At 40.6% G+C, this 19,130-nt stretch overlaps 1 protein-coding gene across 3 annotated transcripts in view; it reads left to right on the top strand.

Moving 5' to 3' along the window:
* RAD18 (RAD18 E3 ubiquitin protein ligase) overlaps positions 1–15,487 on the top strand; it is a 100,712-nt gene extending 85,225 nt beyond the window's left edge. For 2 of the 3 annotated variants that reach the window (XM_081821753.1, XM_006736570.3), the window contains 2 exons: positions 5,058–5,120; positions 14,658–15,487. In XM_081821753.1, the coding sequence (XP_081677879.1) occupies positions 5,058–5,120; positions 14,658–14,760 (166 nt within the window). In that variant the 3' untranslated portion in view covers positions 14,761–15,487. The remainder of the gene's footprint in view (positions 1–5,057; positions 5,121–14,657) is intronic. The other variant, XM_081821749.1, reaches the window with a different exon arrangement.
* The last annotated feature ends 3,643 nt before the right edge of the window (positions 15,488–19,130 follow it).

The raw sequence follows: 19,130 nt of genomic DNA, 5'->3' as shown, positions 1-19,130 counted from the left end.
ACCTTAGTTTTAGGTAAGGTTTGCTTCATCTCTTCTTAAGGATTTACCAAGTTTACTTGATAAAAAATTCTTATTCTTGTATCTGAAGCTAGCTTCATTTTATATTTTTCTAGATGTAATGGAGAGCAGTGAAACTCTTAGCTCTGCTTTATCCATGAGCCTTGTTGATGGTTGTCTGATAAACCTTATTGATGAGTGTATAGGAGGACGTATTTTTTAACTCTTGTAGATTAATAGCATTTTTCATTCTGCAACTAAGTGTGGTAAAAAGAAGATGAGCTTTGCATTCATATCCCTGTTTTGTTTTGTTTTTTTAATTACTTTAATGTCTCTGATCCTTTGTCCATCTGTGGAGATAAAACCTAGGCTGCTTATATGAATTAAAGCTAATGCACATTTGGTGAATTATTACAGTGGTTTGTAGAAGTAGTTGCTCAAAAAATGGGTTTTTTTTGTCATGGTCAACATTGAATGATTTCTTGTTTGAACATAGGATGTTTACTATTCTAACATTTTACTGTTAGCCTGCTGCTAACATATTAGGCATATAAGCTGCTACTTACCCCGTAGAATAAGAACAAATTACTAAAAAGAAGGGTTTGAGGAAGGATTCATGGGAGCCGGCAGCATTTAGTTAAATACCATTGTCTGGTGGCACTGTGTGCCCTCCATCAGTCCTCCAGTGGTCTATACTTAAGGAGTTTTTGTTTTTGTTTTTGGGTTTGATATACTCAAGCACTCTCAGGTTAATGCCATAATTATGAGAAGAGTTGGGCTTGTGGGGGAGGGTGGTGGAATAACTATTAGATAATAGAAAACTCCCACTTACAAGTAATCTTTAATCCACAGGGTTTTTTATAGCAGATGCTGCATTTTTTCTGCCCCACGGTACCTTGTGTACCTGCCATGCTGAATAAATAACAAGTTTTGATGAATTTGCACTCTGGTGTCATAGAAACAGTGGAAATCAGAGATTAAAATAGAGCACATAGTGATCAGGGTTCCTAGCGCAAATGGAAGCATAGTGCTGAGGCAGTTATTCATGTAATTCAGACCCAGATTGGTTATTGAAAATGGAAGCATTACTTATTGAACACTTACTATGTGCTAAGCTCTATGCTAACCATTCTGTATGTTATATTGATTAATCTTTAAAATATCCCCATGAACTGCATGTGTTACCATCCTGACCTTACCCGTGAGAATATTAAGACTTGGAAAGACTAAGTAATTGCCCAGTATTACATATTAAGCGACAGAAACAGCCCTGAAACTCGACTCTGTTTGACGCTAAAATCTGTGATTTCTTATCCTCTGGGTAGTCTTATCAGTCATACCATTGTGAGAGGTGTTAGGCATCTTTTCAGCTTTCGTGGTAAAATCTTGACTAGTAAGATGAAATAAGATACTGCAAAAGAAATATGCAAAAAGTGTTTTCCTTTGCCTGTTAAAATGTTGTGCTACTGCTTTTGGTGAGAGAATAACAAGAGTAAAACATTATAGAAAGACCAATTAGGCCCAAGCCCAACAAACCAAAAACAGTTTAGCTTACACTTCTGAAAGTTTGAGCTGAAAATAAAGGTTAAATGGTATGAAAATTAAGTGTGGGTGTTCTAAATAGATCTACTAGAATCTTCCTGAACAGAGGTTGGGAATTCCATAGAATTCAAGATTAATATTTTTGTCCGTGAGTCCTTCTCATGTGTATTTAATCTATAGAATAATTTCTGCTCTAGCCTGGACTAATGGTAACATCAGAGAGCACAGTTTAAACACCCTTATATAGAGAGCTGTGACTTTCATGTACCTGACCTCATATTCATCCAGCTTCTTAAAACATAGTCTACCAGAATGTTCAAACCCAAATAATAGAGGAGCTCAAATTTACTCTGACAAAGTTTTTGTCTGAGAATGAAAAGCTATAGCTGTGTAGGCTTGTACATGTTCTGACCCCATGTATACCAGAGTGAGCAATTTATTTTCTCCTGTGGAGGATTTTTTAGATGTCTTGAAAGTATATGAAAGGAATTTTTGATCTCCAAGGCATAGTAAAATGACTAAGACTTCAAAAATATTAATTACTTCTATCCACAAGGAAGAGCTCCGTTGGTGTTATTTTTAGTAATACTGACTGTTGTGCCCAGTTGTCTGTTTGTAAAATCCCTTTTGTGAAACTGTATGTATAATTTTGGGAAGGCGGTTTTTAAATAGAATATGGTGAATGCATTACTTTGAAAAGGAACCAACAAGTCTCTCTGCAGTTTTAATTGTACTAGCGTCAACTCTTAGTTGTTTTTTGGGGGCAGGGGGTGAGGGACAGAGGAAGAGGGAGAGAGAGAATCTTAAGCAGGTGCCACACCTGGCATGGAAGCTGATCTGGGGCTTGATCTCATAACTCTGAGATCATGACCTTAGCTGAAATCAAGAATATGAGGCTCAACTGACTGAGCCATCCAGGCACCCCAACTTTCAGTTTCTTAGTGATGACTAGAATTGGAGTAGCAGATATAGCAGATAATCCTGAAACATCACTGTAGGTAAAGTTCAGACCTTCCAAAGTGTATGTCATTCAGGTCAGTGACTAAGCTGGTGTGGAAGGGAAGGTGGCGAGAACTGAGGAAGTCGGGAGCTGGGCAGCATGTCTGGTCAGGGGTATTGAAGTCACAGAGCAAGAGGAGATTGCAGACCATTTTTGAGAAGTGTTTTTTGTGAACCTCCTCTACCATCTGTTTTCACTGAGGTAGTGTAGCAAAAACTGCTTAGGTTTATGTCACTAATGTACCGCAAATATTTTCCTTTAACAAATCAGTGATTTCTACTGGTGATTTGAAAGCCCCTAGGTAAATTGACCACAAGACTACTAGGTTAGTTGACAGGCCTAGCTATCTCCTGCTTACTTAGCTAGAACAGGAGGGATGCTTTGTAACCTTCCTGTTTAAAAAAAAAAAAAAAATTGTATGTGTGTGTTGGGGGTGTTGGCAAAAAGCACACTTTATTTCTTCTAGCCCTGTGACACCTACCAGGACCCAGAGCTGCATGACCACCCTTTAACCCCCATTCCCTTAGCTCATGGGTTCTTGATAGGAGCTCCCTAGTGGATGGAACTTGGTTCTTGGCAGCGAGGAGGCTGGATGACCAAAACACACACACACACACATAAACAAAAAACCAACCTATTCTGTGTATAAAGCATATATATACACAGACACATACAATATATAAACAGGTACACATTATATTTCAGTATTAAAATCTCATGGAAGGGTGATTATGAAAAAAGAAAAAGTCTAAAAAACTCCTTAGGTGGGGAACGATAAGGAAAAGGGTTGAGAAACATTGCCTTAGCTCTGTCCAGGTAAAGAAGAGTGGGTGATGGTATCAGACAGGAGAGAGAAGAGAAAAAAAAGTTACATTAAAACAACTTCAGTTTTGGGGCGCCTGGGAGGCTCAGCTATTAAGCGTCTGCCTTCGGCTCAGGTCGTAATCCCAGAGTCCCAAGATCGAGTCCTGGGTCGGGCTCCCTGCTTGGCGGGGAGCCTGCTTCTCCCTCTGACCGCCCCCCTGCCCTCCGCCCCATGCTCGCTCTCTCTCTTTCAAATAAATAAAATCTAAAAAAAAAAAAAAAGAATTCTCTTTAGACATAATAAGAGTGTCTCACAAATGCAGGTACTACTGTTTTTTCACTGTCCAGCATGTGCCACTGTAATGAATAAAATATAGACTAAAAGTATTACTAAGTTTATAATACTTTGTTATTATGTATTTTCTCAAGCCACCAATACTAAATGTATGAGGATCCTTATCCTGAAATGCCTGCGAACCACTGAGCTAGCTATATTGGAGGGTCACTACATGGAATCGCCCCACACAGGCCATTATACATGTGAACCATAGTCAGAAGGGCTCCTGCATGTAGCTCCTTGAGAGGCTTGGGATTTGGGCAGTACCCCTTGAGAACAATATTTGGCACAGAGCAGTACTGATTGATGGTTGTTGCCTTGTTTTCATGCACCACAGGCAAACATTGCTTCAAAGTCATTTGTCAGTAACTGTTGAGAATGATTCATTGGCACTTTATGTCTCCATAATTTTTAGACTTTCGTTATCTGAGTATCATTAGAAGATGATTGACACAGACATATCCAATCCTGTTGTTTCTCGTCCAGGAGAAAGTTATTCCATTGTTTTAGCCTTCTCCACCCTGGGGTAGTGACTCCTATTTCTGAGTTGTCTCATGTAATGCCCTTCACATTCTTTGTCTTGGATGCCTAAAGAAATGCTTTTTTGCTATTGATGTACATCTTTTTTTTCTTTTCATTTATTTAGTAAGAATTTATTTGGGTAAGAACAAGATGCTAAAAGCCTTGGAACACTTTTTTCTTTTAAAGAAATAATATATGCCCTCTATAACCTTATTTTACCCTGTACCCTGCGCAGATAGACCAAAGATTATGCAACACTTTAAGCCAGGTTGCATTTTAACGAATTCCATTATTAGCACAGTTCAGATTAATTAAATTTTACTTTACTTTGGCTACAAAGGGACTAAAAGCCACTTAGGAACTTAATGTCTCTTTGTGAATCTTATTACTAGAGTGCAGTTTTTAAAACACAGTTTGATCTTTGGTTGCCATGGGAGATTAAAAAGGCTTGCGACTATATTGTATTTGAATGCAGGTTTTATGTTGACAGATTTATTTAAGCTTTAATGATTTTTTATTTATTATTGCTGGTTTATTAAGTTTTTTAACACCTTTATTGAAATTGATGTATAATAAACTGCAAATATTTAAAACACACGGTTTGATGAGTTTTGATACATGTATACAGCTGTGAAATCATCTTCACAATCAAGATGATGAAAGTATCCACTCCCACAGTTTCCTTGTGCCACTTTGTAATCACTCCTTGCCCACCCCCTGCCCCTGCAGGTAATCACTGGTCTGTTCGTTTGCTTTCTGTCACTAGAGATTAGTTTGCATTTTCTAGAATTTCATATAAATGGAACCATATGGTCTTTTTATTGTCTGACAATATTGATGTACATGTCCTTTTAGTTCCAGTTCAGACATCATAAGAGATCTTTTAGAAGAAGAGGAAGCCTGGGAAGCATCACATAGGTGAGTTCTCATCATCAAGAAATAAGTGTCTACTTTGAGAAATTATAATTCCATGCAGTTGATTTTCAAACAAAAGAATATTTGTGCTTTCTGATTTAAGAAGGTAATAATTCACACACATTAAGGTAAAGATTTCCAGTTTACTACTTGTTTGTTTCTATACATTTTTGCTTAGAAAGGGAATCCCACTGTAATAACTCTGATTACTTGTCAGAAGTTGTTTTTCTAAAGACAGATTGTTCCAGTGAGAAATTAACAGTTTAGCCGTAAGCACTGGCTCAGGGTGTTTATAAAACTTTGAGTCCTTTCCTAGATGTTCCCAGTCAAAAGTGTTTAGTGTAGAATAAATGCAGTTTGATTCCTTCTCCAGCTAGCATTTAGGAATCTGCTGGGAAATTAGAGTGGTGGAGGGGACCTATTCCAGGTCCTACTGGTAGGTAAGGAGGAAAGAACAATGCCAGAGAATATTACATTCTCAATCTCCACCTGCAGGAGTGATCTGCAGTACAATGGGGAAGCTTTGTTCCACTGTAATTTTGTGATTACACTTCAGTGGCCCTCCAAACTGCCTAGAAGTTTTACTGTTTCTGTGGTCATTTCTTTGTCTGGTTCTTCACAAGGATTATTTGAAACCTCACATCTTTCCAGTGGCTGCACCCCCAGCTGGAGACCTTTTCTCTTCCTTTGTAGAGAAAATAGAAGCCATTATGTGGGAGTCCTCATCTTTCCAACACCAAATGTATAAATGTGCCTATATGGGTACATATTTTATTCCTCATTTTATAATTGCCTCCTTTTATAATAAAGGGATGTCTTATCAGAGGCTAATTCCTCCTCCCTCATTCCTACCCATTTGTCCGGAACCTTCTTTGTCTGGCAGCCTCTCCCTCTCAGCTGTATCTTTGTCATTGGGTTTTCAGCCTGCTTAAATCTTTCTATCTTAAAACCAGCCAAGCAACAAATAACAACTCATTCAGTCTCTCCTCTCACTCCATCTCATCCTACAGCCACTGTTGTATCTTTCCTTCCTTTCTTAATGGATGGTCTCTACCTGCATTTTCCACTTCCTTATCTCCACTTACTCTTCCACATTCTCAGCCAGTTCCATCATTCATCTGAAATCATTTTCACTAAGGTCATCAAAGAACTCCATGTTGCTAAATCCATAGTCAAAACCTTCATTGATTTAGCAGATTTGATACTGTTGACCTCTTCACCTTTTTTAAGCCTCTTTGAGGCTTGAAGAGGTAAATTTCCATCCCAAGGTCACTCAGCAATAAGTGGTAAGTGATGGAGCTAAGATTGTAACCAGTGTGCCAAAAGTCAGCCCTTTGGACCATTAAGCTGTATACTGTCTTTACAAAGAAGGAGAAGTTCACTGTGCTGAGATTTTGTAGTTTCATAGCTGAATCACTGGGAGAACGGGAAGTGTGCTGTATCCAGGGAAAGCATTATGAGGAGGTTTATCAGGCCAATGAGATATTTGGTGGTTCAAACAGTAATGTTTTATGAAAGTTTGAGATTTTGGCTACATTACTCTCACCTAAGCATTATTTAACTTTGCATTTTGGGAAAGAAGGCCACTGCTTAGCTAACTATTTCCTCTTGTACCAGGAACCATCCTGTTCATGCTGAACTAAGCCTGACACCAATGGCTATGACACATTGTAGCCAGAGTTCTTGCACCCAAGCCCATTCTCGGTAACGATGGCCTCCAAAAGTCATAAGAAAGCACTTAGAAGACCAAGCGCATCGATTGATCCTCATAGATAATGAATGTTACAGCTAGAAGGATCTAAGTGTTCATCTCATCTAATCCCTTCACGTTATAGAGAAGGAAGCTGGACTCCAGAGTGGTAAATTGACCACGTCAAGGTCCACAGCTAGTTAGTGGCACTGCCAAGATCAGAATCCAGGCCTCCTGACTTCAGCTGAGCATAGAACAGTTCAAACAAGCTTATGCCATAATGTAGCTTTAGAGGCAGAATCAGGAAAAGCCTCCATAGCCTTACTTTTAAACAAAAATGGGCAGTTCTATATCTTAAGCTTAGAGGCATGTTTTGTGGTACCACAAGTGGCATCTTTGAGATGGTCGTCCTAGAACATACTATTTCAGTTCCAATTCTCTTTCTCTTAATTCCATAAATGATTGAGAGGTTCTGTTAGCAACATAGTGCTCCATATAAAACAATATTTTCGTAAGCAGCAAAAAACCAAAAACTATTTTCTACAGACTGGCCTTGGGTTCTTATGTCTGTAAATACTGGTTCATCTTACTGTTTTGATCTATAAAATATATTTACATCAAACAGGATGAAAACAGTAAGAGAAATGGTCCTGGTATATCATTTTACAATTTTAGGTTTCAATTTGTTTAATATATAAAATGTGAGGAAAATCTGTCTGCCCCAGAGAGTCTAAGTCCCTTCTCTCCAGAGCTGCTGGCCCTCTGCTGTCCCCTCTCTCAGTGAGTGGAGTATGGTAGTCTGCCCCACTGTTCAAGCCAGACACCTAGGAATCATTTTCAACTTCTCACTTGCCCTGACCTGTCATATTCAGTCAGCTGCAAAACTCATATAGGTAAGACCTACATATGCATCACAGACATCTGAAGGACTTGTTAAAGCACAGATTATTGGGCTTTACCCAATTCGAAGAGTGATTCAGTAGGTTTGGGGTGGGGCCTAATAGTTTGCATTTTTAACACGGTCCCAAGTGTTGCTAATGCTGCTTCTGGGGCCCCCACCTTGCGCAGGCCCTCTGTGATATCTCCGTCAGCCCTTTGTGCCACGGCTGGCTACAGGCCCTTTGCTCTTCTCTCTAGCTTTGCTGCAACAGCCGTCCATGCCTCGCTGCCTCTGGTCGTTACAGTTCATTCGGCTGGTGAGATATGAAACACACTTTGTTCTTCCTGTTGGACTTTAAATTCCTTCAGGGACTCGCCAGCATCCAAGGCTCTTACTGTCATGGCCCCAGCCTACCTACTGGCTCGTGGAATTTCATATGCGTGCATCCCCTCTGCACCCCACAACTCCTTGTTTCAGCTAAGCTGAACTACTCATGGTCACCTCAGAGAGTCCTGTTACCTTGCTTCGGTGCCTTTGCTTCTGCCTCAGTTGCCTTTTCCCTTTTCCTCATCTAGATGGGAATTGTCATTCCTTTCTCCACCATTCCATTCAGAAGCCCCTGAGTCTGCTCCTGCAGCACTCTGCACTTACCACTTGATTGCCTTTCTAGAGAGCATGTGCATTGGACCTTGAATCTTCATGTGTGTAGCATAGTGCCTGGGTGGCCCATAATGGGCATTCAGTAAGTATATGAGTGAGTGAATATGTCAGTCAGTGTTTATTAGATCTGAATACACTCATTAATGGATTCTAGCTGTTAGTGACACAGCTCCTGTGGCTTCAAGAACCTGTGAATGGATAAGGATTTCACTTACGAATTGTTTTAACTCTTTATCTCATAGTGCCTTAAAGAGGAAATTTTAGGAAATAGCTTTCTCTAATATTCTTATAAAATCAGAAAAGAATAATTTTCTCTGTTAATCTGAATTTCATCTTAACCCCATGAGAATTCTTTTGCAACACATCTTGTTTACCCATTCAACAGCTGATGGGCATATTTGGGTTGTTTCCAGATTTGGGGGATTACGAATAAAACTGCTGGAATGATTTGAGTACAGTATTGTGTGTGGACATAAGTTTTCATTTCTCTTTGGTAAATACCTAGGAATGGCATCATATGGTAAGTGTATGTTCAATTGATAAGAAACTGCCCAGCTGTATTCTACCAGCAATGTATGAGAGTTCTAGTTGCTCCATATCTTGGCCAGTACTTGGTTATGCTCTTTATTTTTAAAGCCATTTTAATAGAGTTATAGTAGTATTTTTTTTTTGTCATTTTAATTTGCGTTTCCCTAAGGATTGATGATGTTGAACTTCTTTCACATGCATATTTGCCATCCCTATGTCTTTTGATGAAGTGCTTCCTCAAATTTTCTGCCCATTTAGTAAATTGGGTGGTTTTTTACTTTTGAGATTTATGAGTTCTTTATCAGAAACGTGTTTTGCAAATATTTTCTTCCACTTTATGGCTTGCCTTTTCATTTTCTTGATAGTGATTTTCAAAGAGCAGTTTTAAATTTTGATGAAATCTAATTTATCAATTTTTTCTTTTCTTTTACATATGGTGCTTTTTTATGTCCTACCTAGGAAATCTTTACCTAACCCAATGGTGTTCTGTTACATTCTAGAAGTTTTAGGGTTTACATTTAAGTCTATAATCTATTTCAAGTTGATTTTTATAAATGGTGCACAGTATGGATTGAAATTCAATTTTTCTCTTTTACATGTGGGTCTCCATTTGTTCCAGCTTTATTTATTGAAGAAACTATCCTTTCTCCATTTAATAACTTTGGTACCTTAATCAAAAATCAATTGGATATATATGTGTGGGTCTATTTCAGGAATCACTGTTTTGCTCTATTGATCTATATGTTTGTCTTTTCACCAGTAACACACACTGTCTTCATTACTGCAGCTTTATAATGTCATGAAATCAGCTAGTATGAGGCCTCTAACTTTCTTTTTCCAGTTTACATCAGAGTTCATTCTTTGTATTTTATAGTGTATGGGTCTTAACAAATGTATAATGACATGTATCCACCATTATAGTATACAGAATAGTTTCCCTGCCTTAAAAATCCTTTATGTTCCACCTGTTCATCTCTCCTTCTCTCCAAGTTCCTGACAACCACTGATTTTTTTCTGTCTTTATAGTTTTATTTTTTCTAGAATGTCGTTTAGTTGGAATCCTACAGTATGTAGCCTTTTCAAATTGGCTCCTTTCACTTAGTAAAATTCATTTAAGATTGCCCCATGTCTTTTTGAGGTTTGATAGCTCATTTCTTTTTAGTGCTGAATAATATTCCATTGTCTGGAGTATTACAGTTCATTTATCCATTCACCTACTGAAGGACATCTTGGTTGCTTCCAAGTTTTGGCAATTATGATTAAAGTGATATATATACAATATATAAAATATTCTAATTAAAAACAAAGTGCAGGATTTTGTGTGGAAATAAGTTTTCAGTGCCCTTGGGGAAGTACCAAGGAGTACAATTGCTGGATTGTATGGTCAGACTATATTTAATTTTGTAAGAAACTGCCAAACTTTGTTCGAGTGGTTGTGCCATTTTGCATTCCCACTGGCAGTGAATGAGAATTTTTCTTGCTCTACATCCTCACCAGCATTTGGTGTTGTCAGTAAATTTTTCTTTTTTAGAATTGTTTTGGCTATTCTGGTTTTGTTGATTAGAATTGGAGCTGAGGGGTGCTTGGGTGTCTCGCTCAGTTGAGCAACTGACTCTTGGTTTCAGCTCAGGTTGTGATCTCAGGGTCATGAGATCAAGCCCCATGTCGGTCCCTGTGCTTAGCATTGGGTCCACTTTGGGATTCTTGCTCCCTCTCCCTCTACCCCTCCCCCCCCGTTCTCTCTCTCAAATAATAAATAAATCTTTAAAAAAAGAAGAAGAAGTGGAGTTGAGGTTCCCCTGTCCCTAAAGGAGATGAAAGGCTATCTACCAGTCTGGATGTGCTTCTGAACTTTGGGAAGGGATTTTATGGTTCTGTTGGATATAGGTACCAGATTCACCATCCTACCCTGTCCTGTGGGGAAAGGAAGCACCTGAATTGACTTTATGGGGTTTGGGTAAGGTTCACAATGGGGAAGGGAAGCTAATGTGACCTTGTAGATGGGGCCCTTTGGGCTAATTCATTGTACTATTGTTTTTAAATTTGGATGTGTTTAGGAGTTGATGTGTTATGTACTCCTAATTTCACGTCCAATAAGTGCCAGAGCAAATTCTCTGATAGGGAAGAGCCACACATAGAGAAGTGCTAATACCCTTGAGGTCCCACAACCCTAATGACCCCTTAGAGCTACAAGTCTTAAGACTAATGATTTTCCTGATTGGAGTCTCTGAGAAAGGGAGGCAGCCTCCACCTAGAGGCATCCTTTGGGATTTTGGACTTGTGTCCAGCCTAGCATAGCTACCAGTTACACTCCTTTTGAAAAATAGCTGTTTGCTTGCTACTAGGTTCTTGTCAAACTGAATGGCCTGATCCATGGACTGAACTGCTCTTATGGACTGAATTGTGTCCCTCTAAAATTCATAAGCTGAAGCCCTAACCTCCAATGTGACTATATTTGGAGATGGAACCTTTAAAGAGGTAATTAAGATTAAAGAGGTCATCAAAGTGGTCATGAAGGCCACAGATTGGCAGATACCCTGCTTTGAGGCTGCAAACCTGAAGGGTGCTGAGTGAACCATCTGGGTCACTCATGTACATATCAATAATAAGGGCACATTCTTTGAAGGGAATGACTGGAATCAATAATGGGCTGATGGTCAAGGGATTCACTGGACTTTTTATCCTCCCTACAATCTACAGGCATCTAATATTATTGAATGTTGGAATGGCCTCCTTTAAAATTATCAACTCCCTCATCTTCTGGTCCACATACCTTAGTAAGGAAGTTTGGTCACTGAACGCTGCTGTCCCCAGAACGGAATCCTCTCCTTTTGGCCACTTTCTGGGTAATGATTAGTACAGAAGGGGTTTTGTGGTTATATATTTACCTATTTCAGAAACTCAGGGTTCCTTCTCAATTATTCCTGGGCATGATGCTTGTTTCTTTCTCCTAACAGCAACCGTATACTGGCCAGATTGGTACACCCTCTGGGTAGCAGCTTGGCCAAGAGGGGTCTTAGAGGATTCACACTTAATTCTGATTCAGGTTGTTGGATTCACTTGCTGGACTGATATGGTTCTAGGTCAGGGATCAGCAAACTATGGCCCATAGGCCAAATCTGGCCTGCTGTCTGTTTGTTAATAAAGTTTTATTGGCACATAGCCACACACATTTGTTTCTCTGCTGGCTGTGGTTCTTTTCACGATTACAACAGAATCCAGTCATTGTGACAGACTGTATGGCCCTCAGAGCCCAAAATATCTGGTCCTTTACACAAAGAGTTCGCCAACTCCTGTCCTAAATCAAAAGGCTAGTGACGACTTGGCAGAGTACACTACTCACTGAGTCTTCTTACTATGGCACACATGCATCAAAGTGGGGAAAATAAGGGCACCTGGGAGCCTCAGTCGTTGAGCGTCTGCCTTTGGCTCAGGTCATGATCCCAGGGTCCTGGGATGGAGCCCCACATCTGGCTCCCTGCTCCGCGGGAAGCCTGCTTCTCCCTCTCCCACTCCCTCTGCTTGTGTTCCCTCTCTCACTGTGTCTCTCTCTCTGTCAAATAAATAAATAAATAAAATCTTAAAAAAAAAAAGTGGGGAACATAATGAGTCTCTGAAAAGTTTAATAAAAATGCCCTTACCCCCTCACATCCGACTCTTCTGGGTCAAAGGACTGGGTGTGAGTAGAGAATGATTAAAGAAAAGGTAAAGTTACATCTAATAAAAAGGAACATGCGATTTTGTGGAGGTGGAGAAAGCAACAGTGCTGACAGTGGGGGAGGAACCTCTTAGACTCTGGGAGGTATGGAGAGGGAGGGATAGTACCGATCTTTGTCTTTCAGAGCCACCCCTGGAGCCATCTGTCTATGTATGTCCTCCAGCTTATCCGTAGAGACTTTACCATATTAATCATAGTTATTTAAAGTTTTAGTCTGATGGTTCCAACATGTGGGTCATTCTGTCTGTGTCTCTTGGTTACTTTATATCTTGACAATGGACTTTTTATTTGGTTTTTCTTCTTTGTGCATTGTACATTTTGTGTGGATGCTAGACATCCTGAGAAGGGCCATAGATACTAAGGTAAAAATAGACTTTGTGCCTGGAAACGGGCATGCTGCTTCTTCTCTTAGGCCATTAGTGTGGGGAGTTGACCCAGGTTGGAATTTCCTGGTTCCTAACATGACCTTCAGTGTATCAGAGGCATCAAGTTCCTCAACCAGTGGGCTGCTTTTACCTTGTGCTTAGTGTGGGGGCTGGGTTGTGGGAAGCTTTTGTTCAATGATTTTGTTCTTATTTACCTTTCAGCCTTGTCTGCATGCTTGCATCCCAGAGGGCCATCTCTCCATGTCCTGACCTCTCCTTCAGCAGTTTACTGCTACTGCCTATTACTTGGTGCTTGGCTACTGGTAGGAGCCTGCTGGGACTCTATGTTGTCTTGTTCCAGCTGTGGTCTTGGGCAGGCCCTATATGCCTGGATCTTGGGGGTGGAGCTTTCTCTGCCACCTCCCCGACCCCCCTCCACGGTAGTCAGAATGCCTTGCCCAAGCCTTTGCTTGGTATTGTTTGAGATCATCAGCCCAAGATGATTTTCTGCCCTTCCTCCAGAGGTAGAGGTTTTTATTTCTACCATTTCCCCAGCAGCAAAGAATCTTTGCCAGTGTTCTTGCAAATGATTTCCTATTCTTCCCATTCAGGCAAACTTCCCATTCAAGCATTCTGCCCCTCCTCCAGAGATAGTAGATCTTTGCCTGATTCCCATGGGCCAGTGAGTTTCCCTCAGCAGCTGAAAGCTCTCACTTCATAGGAGAGAATAGTCCCGGGAAGATGTAGGGCTTTCTGCCTGACCCCTGTCACCCCCATTCACCAGCTTTATCCTGTGCCATCAAAGTGGGCTTTTCTCAGTTTCCCCGCCCTGCTTCCAGTCTTTCTTATGAGCACTTGACTTGAGGCTCCTGGAAAAGAGCTTGCCAGTGCATGTGGCTTCTCCTTGTGTGAGGGGCCTTTGGTACTAGCCCATAGTTCAGAATTCATTAAAATGTTAGCTCCATGTCCTCTTATCTGGTTGTACAACAGCCACCTTTCTCCAGTTCTGTGTCAAAAGTGAGAGAATTTGGGGTGCCTGGGTGGCTCAGTTGTTAAGTGTCCGCCTTCGGCTCAGGTCGTGATCCCCCAGGGTCCTGGGATTGAGCCCCACATCTGGCTCCCTGCTTGGTGGGAGGCCTGCTTCTCCCTCTCCCACTCCCCCTGCTTGTGTTCCCTCTCTCGCTGTCTCTCTCTGTCAAATAAATAAATAAAATCTTTAAAAAAAAAAAAAGTGAGAAAATTTGTGTGGTCCACCTCTCTTTGGTGGGGCTTATCTTTCTTTGGAATTTTGTTTTCCTGCCTTACAACCTGAGCTCTCAGGATCAAGAGAATGATTTTGTTAGACACTGACTTTGTCTTGTTGTTAGGATACCAGCACCTTTTTTTTTTTTTTTTGCAGTTTTCTTCATGTTAAGCAAAGCATAAAGCTATTCTAGATTTTGATTCAGAAGAAAGGGATTCAGTTCCTGCTTCTGTCACTTATGGCCTGTAATCTTTGCTTAGTCACTGTTTCCTCAGTTACAAAATGTGTATAATAATAACAGTAATGATAATTATTATAGACTTGCCATTGGAGTAGAGAACTGTTTGGAGGTTTAAATGAAATAGTGCATGTGAAAGCACTTGTCAGCTAGAAGCTGCTGTAGAATAATCATGATCATTATTTTCTGAGATACTGTTTCCTTTTTTCTGTTTTCAGAAATGATCTTCAAGATACAGAAATGAGTCCAAGACAGAATCGTCGAACAAGATCAGCGGAGGGTGCTGAGATTGAGCCGAGAAATAAGCGGAATAGGAATTAGTGAGGGCTTTGCTGACTTTTCCAGTGTGGTGATTGGAGTGTGGCACTTTGGGTTGCCACACAGACTTCATATTCATAAATGCCCAAGTGAAGGTGTTGACTTCTCAATATGATGGTTAGCTGATTTTCATACTTTTTGCCTTTCTTGGGAAAAATAAGTTCTGAAACATCCTCACTTGGTCAATTATCCCCTATCTCTAAAGCATCTCTCTCTCAAAATATTGACAGCCACACGTCTGCCAACTTTGCAGAGTACACAGACGTCTTGACAAAGAGTTTTGTTTCTAAATTTCAGGATATCCTTAAGACATTCTCCTCTTCCATGTAGAAACTAACTTGAGAAAAGGATTCTTTTCAACCTCTCTGTCACAAGGAGCACCTGAGGAATTAAGAGCCTTTGTATTTCTGGAAAGGCAGGTTGTCATAAAATCACCTCTTTGGTGCGTGTCAGCCCCTGATGCCCAGATGCCAGCATGCCTGTCACAAGCAGTTACGTGATGGTCATTGCCCGAGTTTAATGTAGTCATTTGTCACTTGGAGTAGGATGTTTGTATCGAAACTAAAAGTCACAAACACTAACTTTGAAACATTGGCATATTCTTTGGAAATGGCACTTCAAAATGATATTAGTCTTTTTTTTTTTTTTCACTTGGGTAAATCAAATCTTTACCACTCTGACTCCCAGCTATTAAACAAAGAGTATGCAATAAATGAATTTTGTAAATGAAGAGACTGTATCAATTTAAAATAATGTCCTGGAAATAGTGTCTTATGGATAGTTGAGTACAAGCTACAAATCACTGGAAAGACTTGGTCAGAAATTGTCTCTGTGCAAAATGTCCATCAGTTCCCAGTTCTTCCAGAGTTCCTAACGCCGCTCTTCACCATCTCAGAGTCAGCCCTCTCCACCCCTGCCCCCACATCACTCCCAGCCCAAACACATCAGCTTTCAAATAACATGACAGCACACGCACCAATGTTAAGACAACAAGTTTATGAATGTGCCAGAGAGGCGTTTGTGACTTCCCCTTTCCAAAGAATGTCTCCATTGACTTTGGCTCTTTGGTATGCTTTGGGTTTCTGGATAATGTGTGGAGTCTCATTATGACTTAGAGTTCAGCGCTTGCACACTTAAAAGGCCATTTGTTTTCTTTTTGAGTTCCCTGAGCTTCAGATGGTTATGTAAGAATGTGTCATAGTCATTTCATCTGCGAAATTATGAGTGGGGCATTAAGGAAACTAAAAGTAGCACCACTCACTGAATCTATCAAAGGATCTGATGTGAGGTAAGTGAGCAATATCAAGCAAAATAAAGTTTAACATTGATGTGATATTTACATCACTGAATTGCCAGAAATTATGCTAAAATGAAAACTGTTTCATTAAAAATTGCACAGCCTACTATAAATTAAACTGGAAGTAATTACTACTTTAATTGCAGCTGTAAAAAACAAAATCCAAGCAAGTAAATATGAAGATCTAATTGGCTTTATTCAGGGATTCATGAATCAGGCAGCATCCCATCTACAAGTAGAAAGGAGCACCAAGTTGCCATACAAAATGGATGGTTTTTAAAGCAGAAACAGGGTTGGAAGGAGGGATGGAAGTCATTAGCAAAAGAAAAGAAAGGATTGGTGTAGGCAAGGTCACCTTTTGAGGGAAGGGCTAGGGTCTATCTTGCAGAAGACCTCAGTAATGCTGATCAGGAAATTCCAGTGTGAGGCCACATTCCTGCAATGCAATTATGTTTTGGTTGCTGTTGTGGGGGCAAGTGACTCCATTTTGAGCCTTTTATTTCTTTTCCTTTTTCTTTTTTTAATTTATTTTATTTTATTTTTTAAAAGATTTTATTTATTTATTTGAGAGAGAGAGAATGAGAGAGAGAGAGCATGAGATGGGGAGGGTCAGAGGGAGAAGGAGACTCCCTGCTCCGGGACTCGATCCCGGGACTCCAGGATCATGACCTGAGCCGAAGGCAGTCGCTTAACCAACTGAGCCACCCAGGCGCCCCCTTTTTCTTTTTTTTTTAAACACAGCAAAAGGAGTTTGCAAGGGAGTAGTGAGACCCAAGATGGGGAACCAGGCAGGTGACTTTATTCAGAAAATATATGATTATCTTCTTAGGTAGCCATCATTGTGCCGAGTGATGTAGGAAAGATGTTAGGGTTCAGAGCCGACAGCCAAGAAAGAATTCTTAAGACGTCTTTGGTGCAAAAAGATGGTTTTATTAAAGCACGGGGACAGGACCCGTGGGCAGAAAGAGCTGCACTGGGGTCATGAAGAGTGGCCCATTATATACTTTCAAGTTGGGAGGGGTTTAGGGATAGCATAAGCCTCCCAGGTATTTTGACAACAAGAGTTACCCGGGATCCTGAGGGGGCTAACTATTGTTAGGAAAGAGGGCTAGCAATTGTTAGGAAAAGGTTATTTATTACTGTTTAGTAAAAACTCAGTCATGAGACTTTTCAGATGTATATCGGTGGGTCATATGCTTGGAGGATGATTGCCAACCTGTATCTTATGGGGGTAGAGATAAAGGAAGTTTCCAAAGGAATTTTTATATGTTAAAGTAGATTTACAGGATCCTGGGGTTTGGACTAAGATTGCCTTTTGCCTTTAGCAAAGTATTAACATCTAGGCAGCAGAGTTCCTAGAGGAATGTCACTCTGCCTGTTTCAAGACTTGTCATTGGGGTATAGGTAGTAAGGAAATTTAATAATTTTTTTTCTGCCTTTGTTTCCTGCATCACTGAGCACTGGGAAAATGGAGGTGACCAGAGGCCATCCGAAATGGTGGTTCTCAGTAGGGCTGTTTCTCCATAGGGCAGGGAGGAAGATTTTGCCCCTAGGAGACATTTGGCAATGTGTGGAGACATTTTTGGGTGTCACAACTGTAGCATTAGGGGATTGCCACTGGTATCAGTGGGTAGAGACCAAGGATGCTTCTGAACATACTACAACACACAGGGCAACCCTCATGCAGTGTTTGCTCAGGCTGCCATAACCAAGTGCCATGGACTGGGTGGCTTAAACAAAAGGATTTTTTTTTTCCTTCCCAGTTCTTGGAGGGTGGCAATCCAAGATGAAGTCAGTAGGGTTGGTTTCTTCTGAGATCTCTCCGTGGTTTGCAGATGGCCACCTTCTTGCTGTGTCCTTAGATGATCTTTCCTCTTCGCTTGCACATGTTTGCGTGACAATCTCCTCTTAAAAGGACAGCAATCATATTGGATCAGGGCCCACTCATACGATTTCACTCTACTGTAATTATCACTTTAAAAACCCTGTTTCCAAATGCATTCACATTCTGAGGTGCCAGGGTTTACAACTTCAATATATGAGTGGCAGGGTCACGTAACACAACTTAGCCCATAGCACCCCCCCCCCCATTAAGAATTATCCGGTCCATTAAAATTGTCAATGGTGCCAAGATTGAGAAACTCTGGTGTAGAGGAGCTCTCAAGTCTACTCGAAAAATAATGCCTAAAGGGCATTTTCTGAGCTCTATTTACTAGCACTTAGAATACATTTAATATTCATATATTGAAAGAAAGGGATTTTTATATCCATTTGAAAATGAGAAACATAGGGTAAGTGTTAAATCCAGGATTGAAACCAATAAGCTTTTGATTCCAAAATTCATCGTTTAGTGAAAAATGATCCTTACCACTGGTTACTAATTCTTTTTACCTCCTAACTTCCCTCCAGAGTATAACAGCTCCCATGCGTATGTCATCCTAATGTAGGAAAGACGTTAGGGTTTGAAGCGGACGGCCAACAAAGAATTCTTGAGACTTCTTTGTTGCAAAAAGGTGATTTTATTAAAGCACAGGGACAGGACCCGTGGGCAGAAAGAGCTGCAATGGGGTCATGAGGAGTGGCCCATTATATACTTTCTTTCTTTCTTTTTTTTTTTTTAAGATTTTATTTATTTATTTGACAGAGAGAGAGACAGCGAGAGAGGGAACACAAGCAGGGGGAGTGGGAGAGGGAGAAGCAGGCCTCCCGCCGAGCAGGGAGCCCGATGCGGGGCTCGATCCCAGGACCCTGAGATCATGACCTGAGCTGAAGGCAGTTGCTTAACCAACTGAGCCACACAGGCGCCCCAGCCATTACATACTTTCAAATTGGGAGGGGGTTAGAGATAATGTAAGTCTCTAAAGAATTTTGGAAGCAAGGTTTCCAGGACCTTGAGGGGCTAGCTATTGTTGGGAAAAGGTCATTTATTACAGCCTAATAAGACCTTAGTCATGAGACTCTTCAGATGTCTTTCGGTGGGCCATATGCCTGGGGGGTTTAGAGATAAAGGAAGTTTCCAAAGGAATTTTTATACATTAAAGTAGACGTACAGGATCCTGGTTGGGGGGGGGGGGGC

This window comes from Leptonychotes weddellii, chromosome 1 (assembly GCF_054177405.1).
Source record: "Leptonychotes weddellii isolate Sample4059 chromosome 1, ASM5417740v2, whole genome shotgun sequence".
In the NCBI taxonomy this organism is placed as follows: domain Eukaryota; kingdom Metazoa; phylum Chordata; class Mammalia; order Carnivora; family Phocidae; genus Leptonychotes; species Leptonychotes weddellii.
Note: the sequence above shows the minus strand (reverse complement) of the source record. Positions and strands in the feature narration are given on the sequence as shown.